The sequence below is a fragment of the Rousettus aegyptiacus genome, unplaced genomic scaffold (assembly GCF_014176215.1).
Source record: "Rousettus aegyptiacus isolate mRouAeg1 unplaced genomic scaffold, mRouAeg1.p scaffold_m13_p_3, whole genome shotgun sequence".
NCBI lineage: Eukaryota > Metazoa > Chordata > Mammalia > Chiroptera > Pteropodidae > Rousettus > Rousettus aegyptiacus.
The window spans coordinates 155,420,862-155,448,028 of record NW_023416306.1 but is presented as its reverse complement, the minus strand read 5'-3'; the positions used below and the strand labels follow the sequence as shown (position 1 = coordinate 155,448,028).

Sequence of the window (27,167 nt, the reverse complement as noted above, 5' to 3'; positions counted from 1 at the left end):
ACAGAAGCATCTCTGGGTAAATACTATTTCCCAGCCTTAGGTCATGAGGTTGACACCTACAATAGGTTCCTACCCAACAGGATGAGGGCTTCAGAAAAGTCCTCATAGCAGACAGGCACTGCCAGAGCGCAGGGCCCAAAGGCCATCTTACTAGGTAAAGAAATGGATGCTGACCTCCCCAAATGATAGTGACCTGCCAGAGAGAAAGGCACACACCTGCAGCTCAGAGAACACCAGGAAAACAAGAGACAAACTGACCTAAATGAGAGGATGTCCCAGAATCTAGTAGATAGAGAGGAGTACATCACAGGAGGGACGAGAGATCAGTCAGTCCTCATGTGAGAAAAACAGCCTGGATGCAGACACCTTCAATTTCCCTACCTCCTACAGACATCACAGGGTTCTGGAGTCAGGAAGACTTGGGTAAAAATCCTGGCTTTTCCGCACACTGTGTATTTGATCTTGGGCATGTTAACTGACCTCTTTCTTTGAGTTCATCTGTAAAATGGGGACAATCACGTAGGACCATGTAAGCATTATAAGACGCTGATGTATGCCAAAGCCCGGGGAGGGAGCCTGCACAAAGGAAGTGCTAACTGAAGCTAGCGAAATCAAAATTATTACTTGGCCTGAGAGTTTTCCTTGAAAAGAGGATCTTCCCTCTTTCCAAGAATTCCTTGCTTTCTGGAATCTGGAAAGCCTAACAACTCCTCAGGGCTAATGCCCATTGGAAGTGTGGTCCAGCAAAAGCAAGTGGGTCTCCGGGGGCTTCAGAGGTGGTGAGTTCTGCAAATTTTACAATACAATACAAGAGCCTTGGAAGAAGAGGCCCACTGCAGCTCCTCTGTAGAGGACGCTGTTATGGAGGGCAGGAAAGAGCCCCGGGTTTGGAATGAGAAGCCATGGTTTTTTGTTTTGTGTTCCTAAATCTTTTTTATTGTAAACTATACACATAGCAAAATGTACCATTTAGCCATTTTTAAGTGGTATAAAATATGTTCATATTATTGTGCAAGCATCGCCACTATCCATCTCCAGAACTCTTCACCTTGAAAAACTGAAATTCTATACCCAAACAACAAACTTCCACGTCTCCTACCCCCAACCCCTGGCAGCCGCCATTCTACTTTCTATATTTATGAATGTGACTACTCTAGGTACCTCACAAGAGTGGAATCTTACAGGATTTGTCCTTTTGTGACTGGCTTATTTCAGTTAGCACAACATCTGCAAGATTCATCAATGCTATAGTTTGTGTCCGAGTTTCCTTCCTTTTAAAGGCTGACTATGACGTCACATGATGACTATATGCCACGTTTTGCTTACATAAGCCCTAATTCTAAGCCTGAACTTGCCAGCCTAGTACTAGCTATGTGACCTTGGGTAACTCACTCAGCCTCTCTGAGCCTCAGTTTTTACATCCATAACTTGTGAGAACAATGACACTAATATGACCAGGTTGCAGTGAGGTTTAAATGAGACCATAAACATAGAAGCCCTTTGTAAACAATAAAGTGCTACATGATTCATCTATTTACTCCAGAAATATTAATCAAGGGGCAATTCCTTATTAGTTACTATACTAGATCCTGGTGTCAAAAAGAAGACTGAGTAGGGTCTCTATTCACAATGATATTATAAAAGAAGACAAGAGAAGAAATCACTGTCCATTCTAATCTCTGCTATTTACTGAAGACCTCTATGTGTCAGGCACCTGGGGCAGCATTGTATTCACATGACCTCATTTAGTCCCGACATAGATACCCTTGTTATCCTCACTAAACAAATGAGGAAACCAAGGCCCAGGAAGTTAATGTCCCCAAGTCTAACCAAGGCTCAGGGAAGTTAATGTCTCCAAGTCCACTCAACTCACAAGCAGTGGCCAGGATTTACACTCAGCTCCTCTGAATCCAAAGCCCTTTTCCTCCCCCACAGTGCCATCTATCCATTTCCTATTAGTTAGTTCTTCCCTCACAGGCCTAACCACCCAAATCAATCGCCCTACGAAACGTGGGGCAAATTTCCAAGAAACTGGTGTGGAAAACTGATGGAAAGCATGATAGTAATTAAGTATATTAGAGTGTCCCCAACACCCGCTTCTGGGCAAGATCCCGGACATATATTTCAGAGAAAGGATTATAATTTGGAGCAACATATCCAAAACTGAATTCCATAAAAATACAACAAACAGCAAGATGTGGCTAGGAGTTCCTTGCTCCTCCCCCAGAATTCTGTGGTCAAATAAATTTAGAAAACAGTAAGGAAAAGTAAGGTAATCAAGTATCTCTATAGCAAGATTTCTGAAAGCCTTACCTATACTAAGATACATTGCAAGGTCCAAGAAAGGTTTTGTGTGCAATTTTCCCAATGTGTCTGAAGCAATTGACACTTTTCCTTCCATAAAACAAAAAGCTCACAGATCACAGTTTGAGAAAGGATGGCTTTAAGATTCTCAGAACAGCTGCGAAGTCTTCTTTTTATCCTAAGTCTTTATCTTTACCCTTTTTGTTCCCATAGTGAGCCTTTGTGTCTGGTTCAATTCAAAAAAGCTAACATTTATTGACCACTTACTATATTTCAGACACTGACTTAGGCACTGGAGGCTCAAAATAACTGTGGGTGATGCAGTTAGTAAATCTAGTAAACCGAGAGTACATAAACATGACTGGGCAGCTGTATGTGGTCATCTATTTTCGCGCTTAGCATGAATGGGGGACTCAGGGTTGAGAGAGAGTGCCTCGAACTCTTTGCTGGAGAAAGCTTGAAGTGGCCCCCAGAGGATGGACAGCAACAATTCAGTGGAGAAAATTTTATAAGAACATTTCACCAAAAAACAGACAGTGGTCAGATTGACATTCCTGAGGGCTGATCTCCATGGAAGGTACACAGTGCACCAGAAAGACCATCGGCTTTGAGGTTAAATACAAAATTTGCTATTTATTATGTGTCCTTGGTTAAGACACTTAAACTATATCTGTAAAATGGGGGTCATATCAATTTCAGACTTGTCAAGAAGATCAAAAGAGGCAAATGCACATAAAACGCCTAATGATCTGCCTGGCATCATGCTCAGCACACATTAGTTCCGTTTTCTTTGATTGGTAACATCTTGGAGTAATGTGTTAAGAAAGAGTCCGAGGCTGCATATGGGCTTGGAAAGAAAGGGGGCTCTGATTGGTTAGCAGTGTCTCCCATGGGCTTGAGAAGGAGGGGATTGCACACTGGCTGAAGCTAGCTGGGGACTTTTAATTGAATGCTTCCCCAAGCATCCTTGAAAAGAAGTCTGCCAAAGACCCAGGGAACCTCAGGATAAAGCAAGTAGCTCTAACAGAAGGCTCCCTCACTACTCAGCCCCTGTCAGCTTTTCTGCTTTCCCTTATACCCCTCCCTTTCTTTCTTTCACAAAACGAGCAAAGGTGAGTCTTCCCTTCGTAAAGTGAGGGTGTGTGGTGATGTGAAATTAATATAGCCTCTGCTTTGGACCTAAAAGAATGCTTTTTGAGTCTGAGGACCAAGCATGTCACCTACTCATTCATGCCAGTCCCATTCTGAAGGGTTCAATACGATTCTGCAGGTGCTTCCAGAGGGGACTCAGGCAGAGTGGCATTCGGCTACCAGAAACGACAGAGATTAAGCAAGCAGAGGGGGAGCCCCTAGAAGGAACTTCACACTTTATGTTTTGAAAACATGCTTTTGGAGTTACAATTATTATTAATCACCATTTTTATCTTGTAATATCTTTGGCATTACAGTTAAAAAATAGTAAAGACATAAAAATGGGGATGGGGAGTGTTTATGTGATTGCTTCAACAAGAACAGAGAGAGCAGAGGAGACAGGGAATTTCAGCAGTGGAGGAGTTCGAGGATGTCAAGCAGACCCGTTCCTTTCGTTTCACGGGTTCGTTCCACTGACACATATTCATCACACAGATCAATGTCAATGGACTGTGCTGGGCACTAGGATGATGACAATGAACAAGACAGACGTGGGCCCCTCACTCTTGGAGCTCCAAGTCTAGCTGGGGAGATGGGCCATGAACGATCAGACAGACAGTTATTTAATTATAATCGTGACCAGTGCCATAAAGTTGTACAGGTGAGAGGTGAGAGACACAGAGCCAAGACCGGAGAATTGACATGTCCACCCGGCTGGACAATTTTGAAGCTGAAACCAGAATTCTGGTCACCTGGGTCCCGGTTCGCTGCTCTTCCTACTGGGCCACAGTCGGGCCAACAATACCCTGACAGAGGTCTGGGAGGAGAATCCAGCACTGAGAGTACAATGGTGGTCACCAGGGGAGCAAAGCAAGTGGCCACGTCTCTGCAGCTTCCGTAGAGGAACAAGAGCATGAACCGGGAGATTTCACCGTCTTCCTGGACACTTGTCCATGCACCATAGTGATGGGAAATGGTTTCAGCTGCCCTAGGGTGAGAGCCTAAACACTAGAGCCTTCAACAATCAGGACAAGGGGGAAAGAGGAGAGCCTCCCCCAGAATCAATTATAAAGGACAAGGAATGGTATAGACCCACCACACAAGGAATGGTATAGACCCACCACACAGACTGAGCTTTAATCTATCCGCTGTGCTGTGCTTGAGACTTAATCACACAAATCCCTTGATAAATCCGAAGCTGTTATTAGACAACACTAACATCCCCCTTAGCGTAATCCAGACAAGTACATTGAGAGAGGGAGACGTCCCGAGAGCCTGGGACGCAGATCCCTTACACGTTCACACGCATCTGCACACGAACACATGCACAGGCACTGCCGGGCCGCCAGCCCCAACCCAGATGTCTGTTGCCAACAGCACCATCAGCCCCTGCCCCTACTGCTTCAGGCAAGGAGGGGACACGGAAGATGGGAGAACAAGGCTGATTCCCTCTCCTCTCCAACTCTGCCACTGACCTAATTCTCCACAACAGATTTTTCCTTTTTGGTCCTGCTTGTTTGTAAATTATGCCACCCCAGCGCCCACACCGCCAAAGGCAGGCCTAGCTCGGAAGCAGGGGGAAGCCAAAAGGCTTCGAACTGTGGCCCCAGCTGCCATTTCTTAGGGAGGCGGGTCGGTGGAAATTCTGCGAGGCTCAGAAGGAGAGTGAGGAGGTGGAGGGTAGGAGGAGGCAGGCACACCATCGAGATCGTCCCGATCTCACATTCTTGCTCTGGTCTTCACTGAACTAGAGGAACTGTATATTCTAAAATGCCCCCAAAGCACTCTGCTGCTAACTTCATCTATGGCCTTGGGTGGGTTTCTTTATCCTTCTGTGTCACTGGGCTCCATAAACGACAAATATATTTTGACCCTAATCTCGTGACCCCTCAGGTACGTTTTGAACCTGCTTTGTAAAAACCATCAGGAAAAAGACTGACTTAAGTTGTAAGAAAATGTGGTTCTTCAAACTGCAAAAATTGACCTGGAAAAAAATTAGCCCTGTCAGGAAAAAAATCAACACAAAATGGAACTGACAGCAGCTAAAAATGCACATGGTGAAATTTGTTATTGACTAAAAAATTGAAGGAAGAATCAAACATTCACGACAAAATTTAGACCGGCAAATCTGACGTGAGAAAATTGGATGTGGTAGAAATAATGACCACAAAAGAATGTCCACAATAGGAGTTATATAGGCAAAATTTGATAGGCACACATGAAAAACAACTGATCGATGAATCAAATCTTCACTGGAGAGACACATGGAGCAGAATTGATCTTGTTAAAAAGAATTCAGTAAGATATAAATGAATTGGAAAAATAAGAAATGGTTTAACTATGCTGAAGAGAAAATGGATGGAAGAATTACGAGCCCCACGTTGTTTGCTTCTGAAAAATACTCTCTTGATAAAAAAAAGAAAATGTCAGTGTTTCATAATTCTGATTATATGAACATAGAGTTAAAAGGTCTCAGGGTCAAAGTGTCCAATCAAAACATCTTGATAAATGCTGAAGAAAAATAAATTATATGATCTCAGCGGTCCTGTCCAGTTGCAACTTTTTTTTTCTGATAAAAGATCAGTGAATAAAATTATTCAAATACTTTTCTCCTAGGAAGAAGAAAGCACAGAAACCAGCTATTGCCTGTAACAATGATTCTCAGATTAATGGCTTTATTCACCTGTAACATATTTAAAGCAATTTAAAGCAATTTTGGAAACTAACATAGGATAACTATATTTTTATTTTGCCAACAAAAAATAAAAACCCAAAACTGAAACTTTGTATTCCACGTTTTCTTTAAATGGCATTTGAACACCCCCAAAAATAAAAGTGCGTAATTTTAGAATTTTTTTTTAAATGTGACTTTACAATAAACTTCCTGCATTACGTTTATTTTTCTTGTTTTCCTAAGGGATGATAAAACTTCATTCTAGCCCTTTTGCGTGTCCGGGTTGGGGGTAGACTGGGGAGTCTCTCTCTGTGCTTCAGTCTCCTCATCTACAAAATGGAGATGAAAAGTAAAGCTACTTCACACAGTGCCTGAAACAGAGTAAGTATTCAATAAATGTTAGCCTAAAACCCAGGAAACAGAGACCATTTAGGATCAAGTTGATTGCCCAGCCTCAGATTGTATCCCTACTCCTCCAAGCTGAGGATTCTTTAGATGTCCTAGTAACAAGAGCCAAAGAGCACAGGTTGATCAGGGTAATCCCTAGTCCTCTTCATGTACCAAGAAAACACACTGTGGCAGGTGGGAGGGCCAGGGACAGCAGCACTGAGGACATAAGTGCAAGGCAGAAAGGGCAGCTCTTTGGAAATGCTCACGCTGATTTCTGGGATGCAGAGGGGACGCACGCTCTGCAGCGATTTGAGGAACAAGTCTCTTTAGGCTGGCAGCAAATGACGCTCACTGTGGCTTTCTTGTTTCAGCAGCCCTTTACCTTGACCTTCTCCACGAAAGAGCTTCCTCTATATAAATATTCTACCCCCAAATCCTCACCTCTAGGATTTGAACTTTGGATGGAGATATCCATGTGCATGCCCACTTACCAAACAAGATCAACTGTCTTTAGCCTATCACACTGATGGCTTCTCTCTGCCCATCCCCAGATGGTCCTTTATTTATCCATCTATCCATCCATCCATCCATCCATCCATCCACCCACTCATCCACCTATCCATCCATCTGCATTACCATCAACCATATTCCAAACAAATACATGAAAGTAAAAAACATAGCTCTTGACAAGGATATCAGATGAGTCAATCTGATGAGTCCTTGGGCCAAGCCAGAGACAGTGAACATATACAGACCTCTCCATTGCTTTCTCCTTGTTCTTTCTCATCTTAGATGCCGCCTCCTCAGAGGCCTCCCTAGCCACAGTTTTGTCTCACTAGATCTCCCATTACCCTGTTCTTTCCATCTGTAGCACTTATCACAATTGCAATTATATATACATTGTATACCTATGTTTCCCTATATTTTCTTCTATAGCTACATTTTCTTCTAATTTGTAAAGTCCATGAAGGCAGGTACCATAGCTGTTTTGATCACTACAGATTCTGCTTGGTAATCAATGTTCTTTTAAATCAACCCTCTTGATCCACATATCTTTTCTCAGAATGATGTAGAGGCATGGATGCTAGACTGAGAATTAGAATACCTGGGCTCCAGTCCAGGCCCCTGGCCAATTGCTAGCTGAGTGGTCTATTATGAGTTACCTTGCCTCTCTAGGTCACAGTTTCATAAAAGGAAGAGATCAGATTGTGATGCTCAAGAGGTTGGGGAAGGGGTAATAAAATCTATGTGTGGGGGGCAGATACATAAATCAAAACAGTACTCATTTTACAATTTAATACAAAAGATTTGCACTAAAGCTTGTCAAAAGCCTTTTGAATCGTGGAACTATGCTGACAACTGACTAACAACAACAACAAAAGTTACTTGGGGTCATGGGTTACGAAAGAATGAGAAAATATGAGATTCCAGCTCAAGTAGTCCATGGTTCAATGGAATGGCTCGTGGGATGGAACAAGACACCAAGGATAAAAGTGGGGGTGCGGAAAGCTTCTATGTTTCTCTTTGCAACTTTGTCTCAATTGAGGTCAAAATCAGTCATACACAGAGCCTAAAAAGGACAGAAGACAGGTCAGTGAAGAGGAAAAAGATGGTATCCCCTGTATGCTAGAGGCACCTCTGTTGGGCGTGAATAGTGGGTCCTGAGACCATGGATGACCTTTCAGCAGAGAAAAGGTTTGGCTCATCCATGGTCTCAGGAGCCACTTTTCAATGCAGATTGAAGAGTGGGATGAATGAGGTAAGAGTTCGAACTCCACTTCAACTGCTCGGGCTTGATTCTTAGGCAGATAGATTGCTTTCTCTCTTCGATTCCAGTTCTCACCTATAAAATTGGAAAAGCAGTAGTAGAACCTCCTGGTAGGAGTGGTCGGGAAAATTAAAGGAAATCACATTTGAAAGCACTTACCCCAGTGCCTGGCATATGAAAGTTGCTTCATGAGAATTAGTTGCTCATCACCATTATTATTAAACGTAGTCAATCAAAATAAGCAGGTGATAAATCTTAAGATTTACATTAATTTAAGATAGCATCTTTGAGGCTATACTCAATAGTTTCACTAGAGGCAGGCACTAAGCTAAACTCAGCCCTGAGTCCACTGGTTCAACCTGTGATCCTCGGCCAGCAGATCCAGGCTGGGAAACCTGGCCTGAGAACCCAGTCCAAAACACACACACACACACACACACACACACACACACACACACACACACAAGCCCTAGAATCCTGTGATTCTTAATCACGTCCCTGAACTTTACAAAGTCTTTGCTCTGCTAGGTGTGAAGAAGGACTCCAACATGCACAGAGACCACTGTTACGCTATGCTTCTCCTTTCGAAGCATCCATCACTTGATAACTGCTTGGTTAATTAAGCAGCATGGAGGCATGCCTGTCTTGTTCATCACTCTATGCTTAGGGCTTCTCCGACACATAGTGGGGCTCTCAGTAAAGGTTTGCTGTTAATGTGGGAGGTGAAAGAGGTACTTTTTAAACGACATCACCAGATTTCAGAAAGATTTTTTATGAACATGCATGCTCACGTAGACTCCATTTCTTGGTTCCCATCGCACAACAGCTGGGCCCCTAACACCTCAATTTCTTCTGCTTAGAAAAACGTTCGAAGGCATTTCCCTTCCTCCCTAGGCTCTCCATTCTGACTTATGCTGGATAAGCAACTTCAGATTGCTGAACAGCAATACATAACACAGCTGGGCGAAAATTCCTGTGTCCTGAAATTCCTGGAAAACTATAATGCACAGCAAGCATTCGGAGCACACCCCCACCCCCAGCCCTGGAGAGTCAGAGACAGGAGGAAAGCGGCAAGGCGACAACCAGAACAGAGCCTCCATTTCCTTAAGAAAGTGTTTTGCTTTCTTTCCAAGCACTCTAGCCCTGGGCAGGGATAGAGAAACACCAGTGAATTAATTACCAGCACTTACAATCACTGGCTACTGAGCCAGTGTTCCCATGCCTCCAGCATGGGAGAGCTTGCTTTTTCAGCCCACAGGGACCAGAGTCACAGGACTCTCTCCCTGACACCTGGAGAACATGTGTGGCTTTGAGTTGAGATTCAGTGCTGGTATCCCTCAAGTGTCTAATGCCCAACTCCAAGAAAAATGTAGCCAAAGCTTTCATATTTAGTTCACATGGTCTCAAATGAAAGCAAAGTGTAAATCAGAATGCCAACTCATTGATGTTGGGCAAATCACCTCATTTCTCTGGGTTTATCTCTTTTAAGTCATTGAGTCCTTGATTTCCAGTGGATTCTGATGTTCTAGCAGCCAGAAACTGTAATGAGCAGAACATCCAAAACCCTCAGGCTCATCATCAATACATAAGACTTAAGTTTCTATTTATAGAATTCTTCTCCAATTTCTATTTGTAGAAATATTCTCAATTACCTCATTAAATTGAAGGTAGAAGAAAGGCCAGTGTGAATAGCTTTTGAAACTAAATTACGTAATTTTTTGATGCCGTTTTATTGCATTCAAGTCATGCCCCAATTTTAACCAGGTTAAGAAGATGTAGCCTTTCAGCGTTTGACCAGTGAAGAATTTTAAAGAACTTTCCTTTGTTCCTAGTTTCCTTCTGTATTGCTGGTCATCTGCTTTACTCTATTTCATAGATTCCTTTTCCTCTATTATATGAAATATTAAGTTTCCTAAGGGTTCTGAGGTTAGCCGTCTTCACCTTTCAATTATACTCCTTGCCTGGACAACCTCATCCATGTGTAAGCCTTCCCTCATCCACTAAAAGAACAATGCTGACACCTGTGCCCAGTCCTGTCCTCTTCCCCATCACAACTATGGCTCCCACCTGCCTCTACCCACCTCCTCTCAGGTGTCCTACAGGTTCTGAAGATAAGGCAGGATATGGACAAACCAAAATTTATTATTAACTCTTTCCCACCTTCACCCCAAATCTGCTCCTCTAACTGACTTCCCAGTCCTAGTTATACCTACGAGCAGAAGAGCATGTTATCAAAGCTCCTATTTCCCCCTTTCAATAATAATAATAATTAGTCATCAATAATAATTCATAATAATGACTAACACTCACTGAATGCTTGCTATGTGCCAAGCATTGTTCTAAGCATTCTCCGTGCACTGTCTCATTGAAACCTCAAAGCAATCCTAAATGGTGGGTACTATTAATATCTCCATTTCACAGATGGTGAAATTGAAACACAGAGAAATTAAGTCCTTTTCCCAAGTTTGCACAGCTAGTGTGTGTCAGAGGCAGGTAACCTGAGTCCGAAATCACTAAGGGTCAAGGCCTTTCCAATGATGAAGCTTCTCTCCTTAACATCTCTGCAGTTGGCTCTTCTTCCATCGCTACCCACCCAGTACAGACTCTTCTCTCACCAGAATCACACAATAGCCTATACCTGGCCTTTCTGCTTTAAGCCTTCTCATTATCAAACAATCTATCATGCAAACTGCCCCTATCGCCATCTTTCTAAAATTCAAATCTGTCACCACTCAACTGAAAAAAACTTCCAATGACCCGAGTTGCAAGAAAAAAAATAATGTCCCAAATCCTTACATAGCATTTCAGACCCACCTACCAAACTCCTTCTCTTATTTCTCCCCATGGGTCTCAGCCATTTAATCCAGACACATTAATGACTGCGAATTACTGGAAACACGATCTTGCCATTTCATAGGGCTGTCCTGAATGCCCCTGCCCCTCAGTCAACAAAATAAAGCTTCCAAGTTTCCACTGTGAAGTTTCCTCCAACCCAGCCCCAACCCCAAGCAGGGTGGAACACTCCCTTTCAAGCTACTCTACAAACACTCTACCTAGTACTTCAGCAGCTCCAGTGCGTCTTGCACCTCTTTGCGTGACAGGCTTCCAAGCTAGGCCCATAAGCTCCTCAAGGGCAGGGGCTACAGTGGCACATTACAGACACTCACTCCATGAATGTTGGAAGAATGAACTTGTCCCAGTAAACAGATGACCTCTTCCAATAAATAGATAGTTATACATCAATGACTGTTTTGGAAATGCTTGAAGATACTTCAAAGACTTTGATCTCTTTCAGGATCCGAAGTTGCCCCAGTAAATACCACGATGTTTATGCTGAAAGAAGCTCTGAAATAGTACAGTATAGCAGTCCGTATATACTCATCGTCAGTTAAAATTATCGTTAAGTCGAAATGCACCTAACCTACTGAACATCGAAGGTTAGCCACACCTATCTTAGATGTGCTTGGAACGCTCACATCAGCCTGCAGGTGGGAAAAGTCATCCAACACAGTGAGTACACTAAAGAGTATCAATTGTTTACCCTCATGGTATGGCCGACTGGGAGCTTGAACTCACTGCCACAGCCCAGCATCACAAAGGGTTACCGTACTGCATATCGCTGTCCCAGGAAAAGACAAAAGTTCAAAATTCAGAGTATGGTTTCTACTGAGTGCTATCACTTTTGTACCACTGTCAAGTCAAAAAGTCACACCGTTGTAAATGAGGACCCGTCTGTATTAACAATTCCTAACAGTGAGGCCTCTGGAGGAGGGAAGTGTGACTAGAGCACCTTTCCACATGGCCCTCCAAAACTACCTGGCCAGGTCAACCAAGACCACCACACAAAGGGCTGAAGACAGAGTAGAAAAGCCCAACACACACACCAATGGCATCAGGAACACTTTTGGCATCAGCCCTCTCCGCCTGAAAGCTGCAGGCCCAGGGGGTGAGAAATTTTAACAGGAAGCCAAGAATAACTATAACTAATTAAAGAGAGATAAATGGAGACTTGAGGGGCCTCCAAATCTTTTTGACCAAACTACGCATTAAATAAGTGTGCCATGTTCTCCCGAAAGACATAGACTTATTTATATATATATATATATATATATATATATATATATATATATATTAATTTGCATATCAGTTTGTCTTACATTTTATTATTCTCTGCCCCAAAGCATGGTCTTGCCATGTGCCCCCTGTTAAAGGTCACTGATCTAGAGGATAACATTCTCACCCCCCGAAAGGCAGGGATGTATATGATCAAAGGGTGGGTCTGGCTGCCGGGATTCCCAGAACCCCGGAGTCCTTGGTCTAAAGGCACACACACACCAGCACGCACTCCTGGCAGGTGTCACTGAAGCACCTGTTGCACTCCTTAGAATGACTGGGCTTGGCAAAGCTATGTATTTCATGGTTCGACAGCTCTAAGCATCAAAATTCTTCCTCTGGAGCTCTGATCCCTTCAAGTCTCCTGCCCGTTACCCGCTCTCTCTACATGGCAGCTCTTCTGATATCCAAGGACAATTATCCTGTCCCCAGTGAGCCTCATTTTCTCCAGGGAATCCACACAAGCTAAATGGGGCCTCTCCATCTCCAGTGACAACCACGTGCCTGCCTCAAACAGCCATTCCACAAGCATTTACATGGTCCCAGGCTGGCTGCTGTGTATAATTGTTACAGGAAACCATTGGTTTGTAAACAACAATAAAAGCCTTTCTAGTCTGTCCTCAACTAGATCAAACCAAGTAGAAGGTGTATGTGCTTGACACAGATTCAGTGAAAACTTTCCCATAGTAAACACACCACGTTTCCCATTAAAAGAGAAAAGGCATTTCCAATGGTAGCCCAAGCCACTGTGGTCCAAGTAATATCTGACCTTGTTGATTAAATTATTAAATAGCCATCACTGAATCACATTCCTGGGATGCTGCATCCATCCATCATTGATGTTAGCACATAAACATAATATACATGAAGAGACAGATGTGTATCCACACAAAACATGAATGCACACACATTCACACAACGTGCTTTATTAAGGCAACGAACACTATTGAGCACCTGCTTCTTATCAGATACCAGAGACATGGCATTTAGCACCCGAACCTATATGTACAGTAATTAACAAAAGGAAACAGAATTCCACCTTGGTTTCAGGTTTTAGAGTTCTCAAAGAGAGCACGTTTTCACGTACTTTCCTGCAACAGGAATCGGGAAACCCAGCTGAGCTATTACAACTTGCATTAAGAATATGAAAGCCAAAGGGAGCCAAAAGACACATTAAAACATAGCCACTGGTTATATATTCTACTCAGGGAAAAAAATAGCCTCAATCTGCATTAACACAGGCTGAAAACTCAACATCAGTATAAGCAAACAGCAAAGTTTCCACAGCAACTAAAACCCAACCATCTTCTTCCCATGTGGCCATTACCATATGACTGTGAGATGACCAGGACAATTTCCCAGTACATGCATCGTGTCCACGGAGTCTGGCCGGACAATGGGACTGCAGAGCAGAAGTCAGTGACTCTGAGTACACTTCAATGCTCAGACTCAAAATGATGTCTGTGGGCTTTGCTCTTAAAAGCAAACTATTTTAAACCACAAAATTATAAGATGGGTTCTCCTTTCTTTGCCGCAGTGTCAGTAAAGTGACTGTCAAGGGAGAGGTGGCCGAGAGCCAAGACTAGCCTCATCCCCTTTGAGGTGCAGGAGGGAATTTGCTTGGCAGGTCTCCAGTCTGTGCCAATGTGAGAGAAACATCTTCTAGCCCTGCCTAATCTCTCTCCCTAGGAGACCTCTGCCTAACAGTGCCAAAAACATGGGATACCCAGGGCAACCTGGCAGAGCGGGAAGCGTATACTTTCAAGGCCAGTTTCCAGGAGCAGCCACTCGATACCGCTTCATCTCATGCCCTTATCTTTTATTTTAAGCATCCTGTTAGGCTTTTTAGCAAAATCTTGATATCCTTTAGGGTGTCTGACTCTGGCTGCCAGGATGGGCTTGTCAAGCAAGTCCAAACCAATTCCAGTTTCCTCTATTCCATAGCATTCTAGAATTTCTCAGCTTATTGTCAAGCCATTAGAGATTTCCAGGAAGCTCCTTGGAAATTCAGAGATGCTGAAAGCTAGCTGGGTATGGAGGAAGATGAGACATCTTAGGGGATGAAATGAGGCACAGATAATAGAGCCAGAGATGGGCTAAGCATGACTCTTTCAGAGTACAAGCTCCCCAGGAACAGAATGACTGGAGTATGAATCACCTGCTTACATCAGACTCTCTTCCCACATCAGTCCCTCCCACATTGTTTGAGATTAATCACAAGCAGTTAATTCTAAATAACTCAGTGGTGTGTGCACCGCTAGTGCCACATTAGAGAACCCCTCTGAATTTTACCTTGATCCAAGGGCTATTTCCTGCAAAGCGTCATCCAGAAACGTTATGACCCGCAATTCCCCTCGCCCACAAGGCCCATTGCAAAGGTCAGATTGCTTTCATTAGAACGAGGACCAGCAAGGAAGTGACTGAGAAGCTGGCTGCCTTGGGCCTGATACAGGAAGTAACAGCAGTGATCACAGATAGACTAGGCTGCCTTGAAAAGTACTGAGCCCACCTCACTGAAGTTGACTAAGGGGATTTGTGGGGAAAGGGAAACAAATATTCAGTGAAGAAGAGGATAGGAAATGAGTAGTTACCCTCGATAACCTTTAAAATCCCCTCCAAACTCATTATCCCATGATTCAATGTACCTTGGTTCCTAGTGCACTGAACAGGGCAAAGTCATGACTATGAGGTAATATAAATGTCATACTGTCTTCTACATGGGTCATGGGATATAAGCTTCATCCCTGACAAATTTCTCCTGTATAATGGAGTCCCCCCAAATTTTATGTGTCTCCTGAAAATGAAGACGGGGCCCACAAAACAGCCCTGGTCTTTCCTGACCCAGATCAAGCAAATACACCATTGGTTATTAGTCTTTTAGGAATTCTATGAGTAAGATGCTTAACACCCTCAAGCCCACTCCTCCCCAATCTCTCGGACATCCAAGGCTAACCATGGAAGAGACAGGACCCCTTCTGGAGAGGAAGGAAGACTGAGAGAATGAGGAAGAAGGAATAACTCATGAGTGTCTGGCAACTTCCCAGCCTCGCCAGCCGCGTGCTACTGTTCGGATCACAGATAAATGATTTCAACCTTGTTCGTCCCTCCTTGTGAGTGAGCTACCTGTTTTTATTTAAACACAACTTATTAAGTAAGCTGTACTCTCTCACACCGCACTTTCTCTGTTCTCCAGGGGCTGCAGGCAGCACGCTGCCAACCCTACCTGGAGTTGAGGCTATGGAATTGCCTGGAATGCACTGCCCGCCGGAGTGGAGACATCAGCCCTCATGTTGCCAACAACCGCTGCACTACTCAGATCCTGTCCTCTGAGGACTTCTCACTGGCAAGCAGGACTTCTTCAGGAGAACCAAATGAGCAGGAGAGAGGCAAAAATGTCAGGAGAGGATCGGATGCATAGTCTCATGGAGAAACTTAAAAGGCAAAGCTCCCAGAGTCATTTTCTTAGCTACAAAGATACCCTACTTAAATAAGAGCCTCCGTAAAACCAAAAGGATCCTCAATAAATTTCACAGCTTAAACTGGGAGCTTCACTCTGCCAACAGCTCAGGTCCCTGCCTTTCTTTCATCTCCATGCCTTCAGGCTTTTGCATACCCTTACAGAGTACTCGTGTCCGGGAAAGACTGAAAACATTCACAGTTTCTAGGACCACACGCAAAGTGAGTTTTATCAGAGCAGCGCTGGGTGGTTTGGCTGGATGACTGCGAGATCAATTTGTTTCTAAAAGCTGCTGGCACTGGTTTCTGGGTTTTAAAACATTTTTTTTTTTTAACTTTAGGAAATACATTATTTAGCAATATGTCGACATCAGTGGAGGTTTGAGAGCAGATATAGACAATGACACATTTAAAGGGGGCCCAGTATTGCTTTTAAATAGGTCACCCAAAGACATCAATTTCTGGAGAACAACAGCAGTAATGACAACCCACTGGCACTGTCAGTTCCCAGATAGATCACGGAGACAGTCCTGCACAGCCACGCTCGCTCTCTCCCCTCTGTCAGCCACAGCCTGTCACCTGCGACAGCCCCGGTGTGAGCCAGCGCAAACCAAACATCCCAACCTCAGCTGTGACAATCTCAGGAGGGGGACTGAGGTGGTCCCTCTGTTTAAACACCAGCTTGTTCCTCCAGATTTATTGCAAACATTTCCAAACACTTCCTCTCTACCCACTGGATATCCTAGATGTCTCCTCCTTCCCCCGCGCCTTCCCAAATGATATTCCTGTGTGCCTGTCATCCTCCCACACTCCCTCTCCATGGCTCTTCCTGACCTGTTCGGTAATGAGGTGAAGAAAAATTTGTCTGTGATGAAGGGTCATAGGTCACCAGGGAATCGCACATCCACCCGGAGCAACATTGCTGTCACCGGACAGCAACGCGTCTTCTTAACAGTGGCAGATCCACAGAGCTGGGGCCGGGAGCTTATGATACTGGGGATTCCTTAAGGAAAAAATTGCTAATACAAAATTAGGTGTGAGGCCTTGGAAGAGGCCTATGCCAGGGAGGATATGTGAAAGGTTTAGTTTCATGGTGAATCCACCTCTGTGATAATCCCCCCAGACACGCACACAGACTCAAGGGAAGAGAGAAGAATAAACACGGGGGAAAGAAGTTTGGTTTCGTTATCGTGAAGAGAGTCGGAAGGAAGCAGGAGAGCAAGAAAGAATCTGACAAAATAATCCAGAAGCTCCATGTTTTACCGCCAACCCTGGGTGCGGTGTTTCCTGGTACCTGGGAAACCAAAGGTAAGTCTGAAGAGGTCCTGCTGTCCAGTGATGCTCCAATGTGGTGTAGCTGTGCTCCAAATGCCTGGGAACCCAGGGGTCCAATCCCCAGTCGCTTCATGTCAAACCAGGGTCTTGAGAGTGAGAGCTGAATACTCAGATTCATTCATTTAATTCTCTCACATCCTCTCATATTCTCTCTTTCTTTCTGACTGGGAGGAGCAAGGCTCCCGGGACTGGCGTAGCTGATAACCTCCTACACCAGTAGTTTGACATTTTGCTTATCATCAGCATCCAGGGAGGCAATGCTCCATTTCACCATGGAGACACAGGCCATTTGTGTTGATGAAGGGAGCCTAGGAGCAGAAAGAAAATGCCATGGTGGGGATCTGGGCTCTCAGGTCCCAGAGACACCTGCCCAACAGGCAGCATTTGAGCCTGCCCCCACACCGTCTTCCTGCAACAGGTTTAAAGGCACGTCAGGTCTGGTCTTCCCACCTATTCAGGGGGATGGTTAGGCCTGTCCTCCCTGCCTCATCGGGTTGCTGTGGGAGCCAGAACACCATGTTTGCAGGCAAGAGAGCTCCAAATACGGTCCCACAGGCACAACCATCATCAGAAACTCCATGCTCTTAGGCAGGGGCAAATGGCAATGAGACTGGATTCTATTCTCTCCTTAAATCCCTGCTTCGATCCCTGCCATCTCGCAAACTGGGACAAAGGCAAATGGCACAGGTGGCAGGACTCAAAGGGAAACTACAAATCTGCGAAACCAAATGGACACATGGTGTGGTCCTATGCATGCCAGGAGACCAACAGCCCAGGGTCGGGACTTGCTCTTTCCCAGAGACCAGGCTTATAACTTTATACATTTTTGTCTCATTTTATGCTCTCAACAACTCTATAACATATGATTTCTGATTATCTCTGCTTTGCTGCAAGGCAAGATAGCATAGCAGTTAAGAGCGTGGGCTCTGAGGTCAGAATGCCTAGCTACAAACCCCAGCATTGCCTCTTATTAGCTATGTGACCTTGAACAAGTTATTTAACCTCTTGTCCCTCAGCTTCCTTATCTATGAAATGAAAATAATAATGGTGTGTCAAAAGTGATTGTGAGGGTTACAAGAGCTAATACATGCAAAGCAGTTAAGACAATGCAGGCATGGAGTGAGTGCTCTGTGATTGTTAGCTATTATTTTTATTATTATTGATGAGGATACTGAAGAAGCATCCAAAACCTTCTCCAAAGACATATGACTTGTAAGTAGACAAGCCCAGATTTAAGTATAAAGCCTTTTCACTCCAGAATCTATGCTTTTAACAACTACACTAAACTTTGAGTTCCAAATTTCTCTGCTCCTTATTTGTCAGATGGGGCTAGTTAATGATATCAGTGACACGGGAGTGTTATGAGGATTAGATGAGACGATACATATAAAATATCTAGGATGTCAGGCACGTGGTGGTATTTAATAGTGTAGTAATAATACCACTATTATTTTTGTCCTGGAAGGGTACCTGATCTTCAGAGCCCTGGCCCAAAGCCTTTCTTTCTCTATTTCCATCTCTGGGGCCTCACTGCTCTGGACTGCTCTGCGAGGCCAATAACTGCAGGACAATAGGAGGCATCAGGGAGGGCACCTTAGTCTCATCCCCCAAGCACACCCCACACTCCCTCTTCTGTCCTCTGAAGGAGAGAGAGGGCCCAGATGATGGGCAGCTGCCCCAAGAACTAGAAACCATCTTTCCTGGACAGCCTGCAAAGGGAGATAGGGGACCTGAAGATAATTAGCCCCCTGGGCTGGGCCTGTGGTGTCTCATTACCAAATGCAAATGCAAGTTCATGTGCCACTCGAGGCTCCTGGCAAAACGCCTGCCGACCCTCAACCCTGCTGAATTTGGACCTAAGCATTACCCCAGGCCCACCCCCATTGTAGCCTGCAGCTGGTATGCAGGCTCTGCAAAGGGAAAGGGATGCTCTCACCCCATCGAGGGGGAACAAGGAAGACGGGTCTTATTTCTTTAAAGGAGGCAGAGAAGCTATTTGGGGTGGGGGTGGGGGGTAAAAAAAATTGCTCTTCCCTCAGCAGTTAAAAGAGGGATAATTGGAGCAAGTGGCAGGCGGCTGCTCTGCCATTTAGCATACAGCACATCCAGGAAATCTCACTTGGTAATCAGGAGGAGAGGAGGAAAAAGGAGCAATCAGACCCCTATTCAGGCTCCATTTAGTGACAGCCCCTGCTGGCTGGGCTGGTCCCACCTAACTCCTGAATGTGGGTGAGGCACCATGTCTCGGAAGCAGCGGTCCTCCTTTGTGTATGTTTTAAAGCCTTGCTTCTGTACTAGTCTCCAAACGAGGGAGAGGGATTCTGAAAAGAGTCAGCTTTTACTCTGATTACTCACCACTCTCCTCCAGCCCCCACCGCCCAGACTTTTCAGGGTTGACACAGATCAGGAACAAAGCCCTATTACAATTCTGGCAGAATGTGCACTGGAAAGGGGGAGCTGAGATGATTGTGTTTTTACACAAGTGCACACAACAGGGGGATCTAGCTAGGGCAATCACTGGTACCTAACTACAGCTTCAGATGCCTCTGCCCCTTGGCAAATGCTCAGGCGTAAGCACCTCCTCTTGGCATACCATTCCAGCCTAGTTCTGGCTTTGAGAAATGGGGTAAGAGTCACAAAATTCTCAGTAGAAACTGATTGAAATTCACTTTCAGGAAGGCATACGAAGGCCACACAGAGGAGTTGAGCCATCAGTCAAACCAACCTGAGCAGGCGATCATCTTCAGACAGTAGGAAGGATGGGGGATGGGAGGCCAGTGGGCACCATACAACAGTGTGTGTGTGATAATGCTCTGGTCCCTATTACCAGCACCCACCACTATACTTCACTGTAGGATCCCAACGCCTGAAAACTTTACCGCTGAGACTCAAGACAAGCAACTTCTGGTCTGTGCTCCCGCACCTGTCGGCAGGCAATGTCATGAGCGTTGTAAATAGAGATCAACCTGTGAAGACTCCTCCATCTTGCCCTGGCCCTACCTCACCTGCAAAAGGCTGACATCATGCTAAATGTACTCTTCAGGGAGACTTGTACTGACATTTTACACCTTCATGACCATCAGATAGTTGAGAAATTCAACACATGCACATTTGTAACTAAAAATAGATTAAAAATAAACAATTGAGTTTAAACTCATCAAAGTAATGACAAACTCTCAACGACCCACGAGGGAACTGCTCTCTAAAGGGAGCTCAGGATACATCCTCATTCCCAGGTGAACTTCAAGGCTGCCCATAACAGGACAGACAAAAACCAGGTGAATATGCTGTGCCATAGTTCAACTAAATCCCAAAACAGGTACATATAATTTAAAAATTATTTTTAATTAACTGCACTTCTGTCCTTTAAGACCATTACTGAAAAGGCAAGATTAAATATTGACATAATCAAGTATAACGTTAAGCACCAAAACATTTTATTTATAAACATAACACCTAGAAGTAAAAATCTAGGTGGACTTTTCTCCTTCCATCATGTGCCAGGATGTTCCACATGACCATTAATTGGGTTGGCAGTCTTAGAATGAAGTCTTCCCATGTAGGCTATGTGGTTCGGTCTGCAGCCAGAGCTAAAAGCCATTCACTACACAGGAAAGAAGGTACTGCGTCCAGTACCTCTTACCACTAGGTCCAACTATCCCACAGCAACTCTCCCATGGCAACTGCTGTCTTTTGGGTCTTACCCAGAGAAGACACCCAACAGGGGCTCTAAATAGCCCAAAGCACATTAAAAAATGGGGCCCCTCTATGCATTCTTCCTGTGGTGCAGCATGGAGACATTTTGGAGCCATTGGGGTGAGAAAGCCAGACAAGCCAAGAAAACATCAAGGCTGGCAGCATGCTAGGAACTAATGGACCACAGAGAGCGCCTCCAACAGGCCCTGACCACATCCATCTGAAGTGGCAGGAGCCCTCTCAGCTCCTCCTGTTCTTGAACTGCTAAAGCGTGAAGTACGAAACAGACCTTCCACGCCAAATGCAGGTCCTCACATAATCAAATGGCAGAGCCCATCCTGCAAATTGGGACAGATGCCTGGTGCCCAGGACCAGCTGCTGGGAGTCAGTCCCCTAGTTTCAGTTCTGTGACATGTGCAGGGAGGGGGAAGGAATGGATGCATCTTTACTACCTGCTTCACCACATTATCTTTAGGAAAATGGGCAGGCATTCATTTAGGCTATATATCTTGTTTTACGCAGATCTGCTTGACACTCAGCAGCTGCTGTGATTTTTTTCCCCCTTAATATGTTACAGGTGAGTTTTTCCCGCTTACTCTAAAAATTAACTGTGTGGAGAGAACGAATCTTTTCTAAAAGACTGCAGTGCATTTTTGTGATTAGACATGATTACAATTACCAAGACCAACAGCTTCCAAGTTATCAACAGTAAATTCGGATACTTCCCCCAACTATCACCCTCACCTCGACCTTTGCACCGCTCTGTTCCAAGCCAACCAAGTATTCCACTTATTACAGGGTTTATTTATTCTATTTACGTATCAGGAGAATAAATGAGCTATTCTGTGTGTTGGCCTTCTACAGATTGGAGTATCAATCTATAGCCACAAGAGGATCTGAAGCCTGTAGGAAGAACTATTATTAATATATATTTAACTATTAAAAAATCGTCTTCGATTTCTTCAAAAAAATTCCACTGGAGACCTTATACACATGCATGCACTCATGCACACACATACACAAAACAAAACAAAAAGGGGGCGGAAAGAGAAGAAAAACTGTATACATATACAGGATTGAGACTCTTCCTGCAGAAAAGTGCTGATCCAGACCTGCCCAGAGGAAATGAGTTCTTTTTAAACCAAAAAATGCAATCAGGGATAATCAGCAAGTTAACAACACACTTGCAAAAGCCCTGGTCCCTAGAAAGGAAGAATGCCAGCTTTCAACGCAAGTTCTGAGAACTGAACAGATCCTTTGGGCAAGTGAAAAACAAGTCATCACGTCAGCGTCTTCAAGCAGAACTTTCTCCAAAGCCAAGAAGCTTTGGAACAGCATTCAGCTCCAGAAGGCACCTGCTCGTAAGAAGTGCTTCCATAACCACATTCCCAAAGTGGCTTTGTGGGTTGGGCTTGCCTCGGCTCCTCTTCCCCATCCTTTTTTCCAGTGGGTTCGGGGCGGGGGGGGGGGGTGGCGAGTGTGGGTAGGGCGGGGGGACAGAAGCCACAAAGGATGACATGCGTGCCCTGCATCTGCCCGTCTTGCAGCCCGTCCTCAGGAAGGGAGATACCATGCCCAACCCAGCAGAGGATCCCAGGGAGCCCTCCTGCAATAACCTGAATGTGACCTACACAAAGGCCTCTGACAAGACCTTGAAAATATCTTAGTCTCCAGCACATACCACCTGTGGGAAAAAAAACTTGTTTTTATTTTTAAAACATTTTGTAAATATCTCTAGCAGCTAAAGTTCTTATCAACTACAACCTACTTAAGGGTTTCGGCTGTTCTGTAAAAGTTTTAGCAACACCCGCAGACACTATTTTTAATTACAAATCTCAAGGCAGTGAAGCCTCACTTGAATGAACAGACTCCTGGAGTCAGTGCTAAGACACTTACCTGGCTCCACTTACTCGCAAACGTACAGATGCTTGGATCCCACCCGCTGCCCCACAAGCTTCTGAATGAATAGGTCTGAGAGTTTTTAAGCTCCTCCAGGTGAGTCTAATGCACAGCCAAGGCTGAGAGTCACTGTTCTGCCCTGTACCGTCCCACCACCTCCCCGAAGATATCAGCATGAGATGGCAACACAGACGTCTCTAGAAAACTCTAGGGCTTAACTCAAAAAGCATGGGAAGAAAGGTAACTTCCTTGCCTCTTCCTCATCCCAACCTCCCAACATATACTCATATGGCCAACTCTCACATAGTAGGTCTTCCCACTGAAATCCAGAACTTTAGTGAGTCCAGAAGTCCAGGAATCTGGATTTTAAGTAAAGTCTGAGCCACTTCTTTTAGACCTAATCCCCAAAAGTCAGAATTTGATGAGTAAAATGAGAGCAGCCTAAGCCTTTTGGCACAAGTCCCTTCCTCCCTCTCCCTGGGAAGTTGTAGTTGAACTTGGGAAGTTCTCCAAGGCCATAGTGAGTATTGCCAGCTCCCTCAGAGGCTTGGCTGGACAAGCCTCCTGTTAGTCTTGGTGCCTTCCTCTACCATTCTCATACACAGAGAGGAGAGGAAAGGAAAAAAAGAGCTTCATATTAAAAACTCCTAGTGCTAGAACGAGGAGGCAAGAAAGGCCCATCCCCAGATGCTTCGTCCACCCTCCAGATGCCTCCCCAAAAGACTGTGGTAGGAGAGGCACAACTAAAGGGCTGTTGTACAGCAGGGCCAAGCGTGGACCAACAATCCATCCACCCTAGTTCTTCTCCGCACAGGCCTTCCTTATGCCAGGGATTATACGGAGGAGGTAATGGGAGTTTCCCGTCCATCCCAAGGGTCCAATTCTCAAGGGATCAGGAGGGACAGAGATAACCACTTTGCCTGTTTCTATCTGATTTCTTGCCCTGTGTCGATTCTGCTAATCTGTGCTGAGGTGGATGTAGCTGAGCTAGGCACAGATCTGTGATCTACCTACTCCATCTAGCCCTTTGAGTACAGCCAAACATTTGGGTGAGGAGCCCATGGCTGAGGAGCCAAGATTCTCTTCCTTCTGAGATCTGATGGGTTTTCCATTAAGAGCAAGCAAAGGATTCCCACCATCGCCCTGGGAAAAGAACCGGATTAACTAACATACAGCTGAAGATCGTTAGTTGCATGTTTCATAACAGCAGCAGCTTTGGAGCTTGTTCCTATCAGGGTCTTAGCCTTCACTCCGGCCCCTGTGTGGGTCTCTAACAGTAGAGGAACAAGGAAGAGGGCCTTACCTTCTGAGCAGAGCTTGCCACCATAGCCCGTGGTAGAACAGTCACAAGTGGGGTGGCCATCCAAGAGGAAGCAGATCCCACCATTTTCGCAAGGACGCTCACCACAGAGTCCCTCAGCATCCAACTGGACGCCCTGGCTCCCCAGAAGCCGAGGCTCTGAGTTGCCATACTTGAGATCCAAGATTAATCCCTTGAAGCCCGGCATGGCCTGTACTCCCTCGAGGGTCAGGGCAGAAGGTCGTATGTCCGCGGGGACTCCGCCCAGGAACAAGTCACTGACCACATCCATGTAGGGCCGCTGGGACTGCAGCTCCCCAGACTGGCCCTCGCCGTCCAGCACCAGCACCGTACGCAGGCGGTCCCGGCTCACCATGAGGAAGTGCCAGCTGCTGTCATTCACCTGTTTGTTGGACAGCACAGCAGTCTCGGCGCAGTCCATGCTGAGGCGGAGTTGCATGCGGCCATCCACCAGGGAGAGGCAGAGGAAGTCGCAGACGCCACCATCATCCAGGTAGAGGAGCAGCCCTGTGGAGACGTTGGTCTTGAACTGGAAGCTCAGGTCGCTGCGTGTGCTGGCATCCCAGCGTAGGTAGCGGGCCCACTGGTTGGGGAGGCCCATGAACTCAAGGCCCAGGCAGAGCCCCAGCAAGGACCCCAGCAGGATGCTCACCTTCAGGGTGAAGAACACCGAGTGCACGGGGAAGCTCATCGTGGCTGCCGGCACAAAGCCCGGAGGACCAGACAGCCAGGGAACAGCCCTCAGGGGATGATGCCCCTTTGCAGTGAAGGGAGAAGGGAAGAGGAGACAGGCCGGGGGACAGAGAGCACACAAGAGGAAGGAGGCACACTTACAAATATTGAGAGGGTGAGGAAAGAGGAAAGTGAACGAGGCAGCCCCAGATGGGGCGCACAAGCAGGAAATTCACTAAAGAGGCGGAGGGAAAAGACGGGGCAGCAGAAGAGGCATTCAGGTGAGGAAAATGAGGGCTTGGAGTGAGGAGCAAAGTGTCTTTCTCCAAGAACAGATCTCAGCTATCCATGTGGATCCGGAGGCCTTGATTCAAGGAGCAAAATCAAGGAGGTGGGTGGAAGGCTTCAGCAATGCACTCCTCCCAACAGACCCTCAAATGCCCCGGCCAGGTAGGCCGGGGAGAGGGCTGGGGTAGGCAGTGCTGTGATGGAGGAGGAGCGAGTGGTGAGGCGAGCCAAGTGAAAGGTAGAAGCAGGCCAAGGACCAGTCCTGAAGTTCTATCTCCTAGCAGCTGGGGGCTGCGGGGAGAAGGGTAGTCAGAAGCTGAGTGCTCAGGCAGAGCAGGGCCCTGGGCAGAGCAGAAGCAGACTCAGGCTTCATGGTGTAGGCCAGAGGCAGTCCTGCCCATAACCTGCCTCCCAGGACTCCGGAAAAAGACCTGCAGGAAGAAGGGGTTTGGAGAGAAAGGAGAGAAAAAGAGGAAGATTAGGGCACAAATCAGGAAAACAGTGCATCCTAGTTTACAAATGTTGATGGAGTGCTGAGTGATTCCCACAGTGCTTGGTGCTTCCCATAGGAGGGAGAACCCAGGCTCTTCCAGAGATATTGCAGGACCCCGAGCTCAGCTCCTAATAATGCACTCAGTTTTTCCATGTGCAAAAATAGCATAAAAACCCCAAAGCCATATCAGCACATTTTTACAATATTCATATCACAGGGTCACAACGCCAACATTTATTTTTAAGATAAGTGCTAACATTTTATACGCTGACATACACACATAATTTTACCTTATTTGTCTATTAAGAGACATGAAAATGATTTTTTTTTTCTTTTTTAGGTTTTCTTTTTCAATGTGACAAGCCAATGCTTGGATGTAGGTGGCCTTTAATTTTTTGAAAAAAATCTTCATAAAAATCAGTAAAAATAAATTAGAAGGTGAGTAATGAACAAAACATTACTCTCTTACTAAATGTTGGGGGAAAAGGTCTTATTGGAAAAGAAATATGTGCTTTAAGACTTTTAAAAAAGGCTGAGTTTGAATCCCAGTTCTGGTACGTGAAACTTTAAGCCAATCTCTTAACCTATTTGAGCTTCTACTTCCTCATTTGTAAAGTAGAGAAAATAATAGCCTCTCTCCAGAGCTGGAGAGAGGATTAAATGAGATCACGTGTGAGAAGATTCCAGCATGAGTTTATGTACACAGGAGGCGAGCGATAAACACGAGTCCCTTCCTCATTTCCAGGGAGGGAGGGAGAGAGGAGAAGAGAGCTCACTGGTGTATGTATGCCAGTGAGCATATGGTATATGTGGAGCGGGGACGGTATGCTAAAGCACGAATACTTTTTAAAAATTATGAAAATTTCAGAATGGACAACAAATGAATCAGTAAGGAATGTCACACACCTAGAACACATTACGTATAGTTTGTACCAGTTGGAAATGCAACCAGTCAAGGGGGTGATCTGGTGTCTGGAGACAGACTCACACCCATCTAGCTGAGTCCACGCCTCTGTTTACAGGAGCCCCATGAGTGTAATCTCCAAGAGCGGTGCAAGCTGCAGCTTATTAATTGGCATATTTGATAATTCACCGTGGTCTCTGTCAGACCATTACCATTCACTGTTTTCATGATGACCACTTTAGCAAAGCTAATGATTGCCCCTGCTTTGAGGAGGAAAGTGCTGTCAACCAAGAACAAACACCTATTCCCACAAATAAACCCCATCAATAAGAGGCTGACTGAACCCATTATAAGGAAATCTTTACTCTGTAGAAGGTCTTGTCCATGCAATGTTTCCCAGTGTGGCATGGCTGCCTCCGGTGGTGCGACGGACATTTAAATGGACCTTGGACACAGCGATGTGGAGGTGCCAATGCATACGGGCTGCTGGGAACCAGTTATTAAACTTTCAGAAATGTCTAAGCTGGTTGATGTCACTTCAGTAGCACAAAATCAACTATGCTAGGAGTATTCACACCACGGAAAGAGGCAAACACCACAAATCAGAGTTTTGGGAAAGGTATGATTTAAGGAAAGCCTTGGAAGAGGGTGAAGGACTGTTCCAGAAGCAATAGTCCCTGCGAAGGCCTTGAGACTGGAGCAGGCTGATATGTTGGAGGCCAC

The 27,167-nt window shown here is 45.3% G+C and overlaps 1 protein-coding gene across 27 annotated transcripts in view; it reads right to left on the bottom strand.

The window, feature by feature from the left end:
• NRXN3 (neurexin 3) overlaps positions 1-27,167 on the bottom strand; it is a 1,418,420-nt gene that overhangs the window by 1,329,308 nt on the left and 61,945 nt on the right. For all 27 annotated transcript variants that reach the window (XR_004956343.1, XR_004956344.1, XR_004956345.1 and 24 more), the window contains exon 2: positions 24,070-25,478. Coding sequence is in view for 24 of the 27 variants with exons in the window: in XM_036239437.1 (XP_036095330.1) it covers positions 24,070-24,778 (709 nt within the window). In the remaining 3 variants the exon portion in view is untranslated. The remainder of the gene's footprint in view (positions 1-24,069; positions 25,479-27,167) is intronic.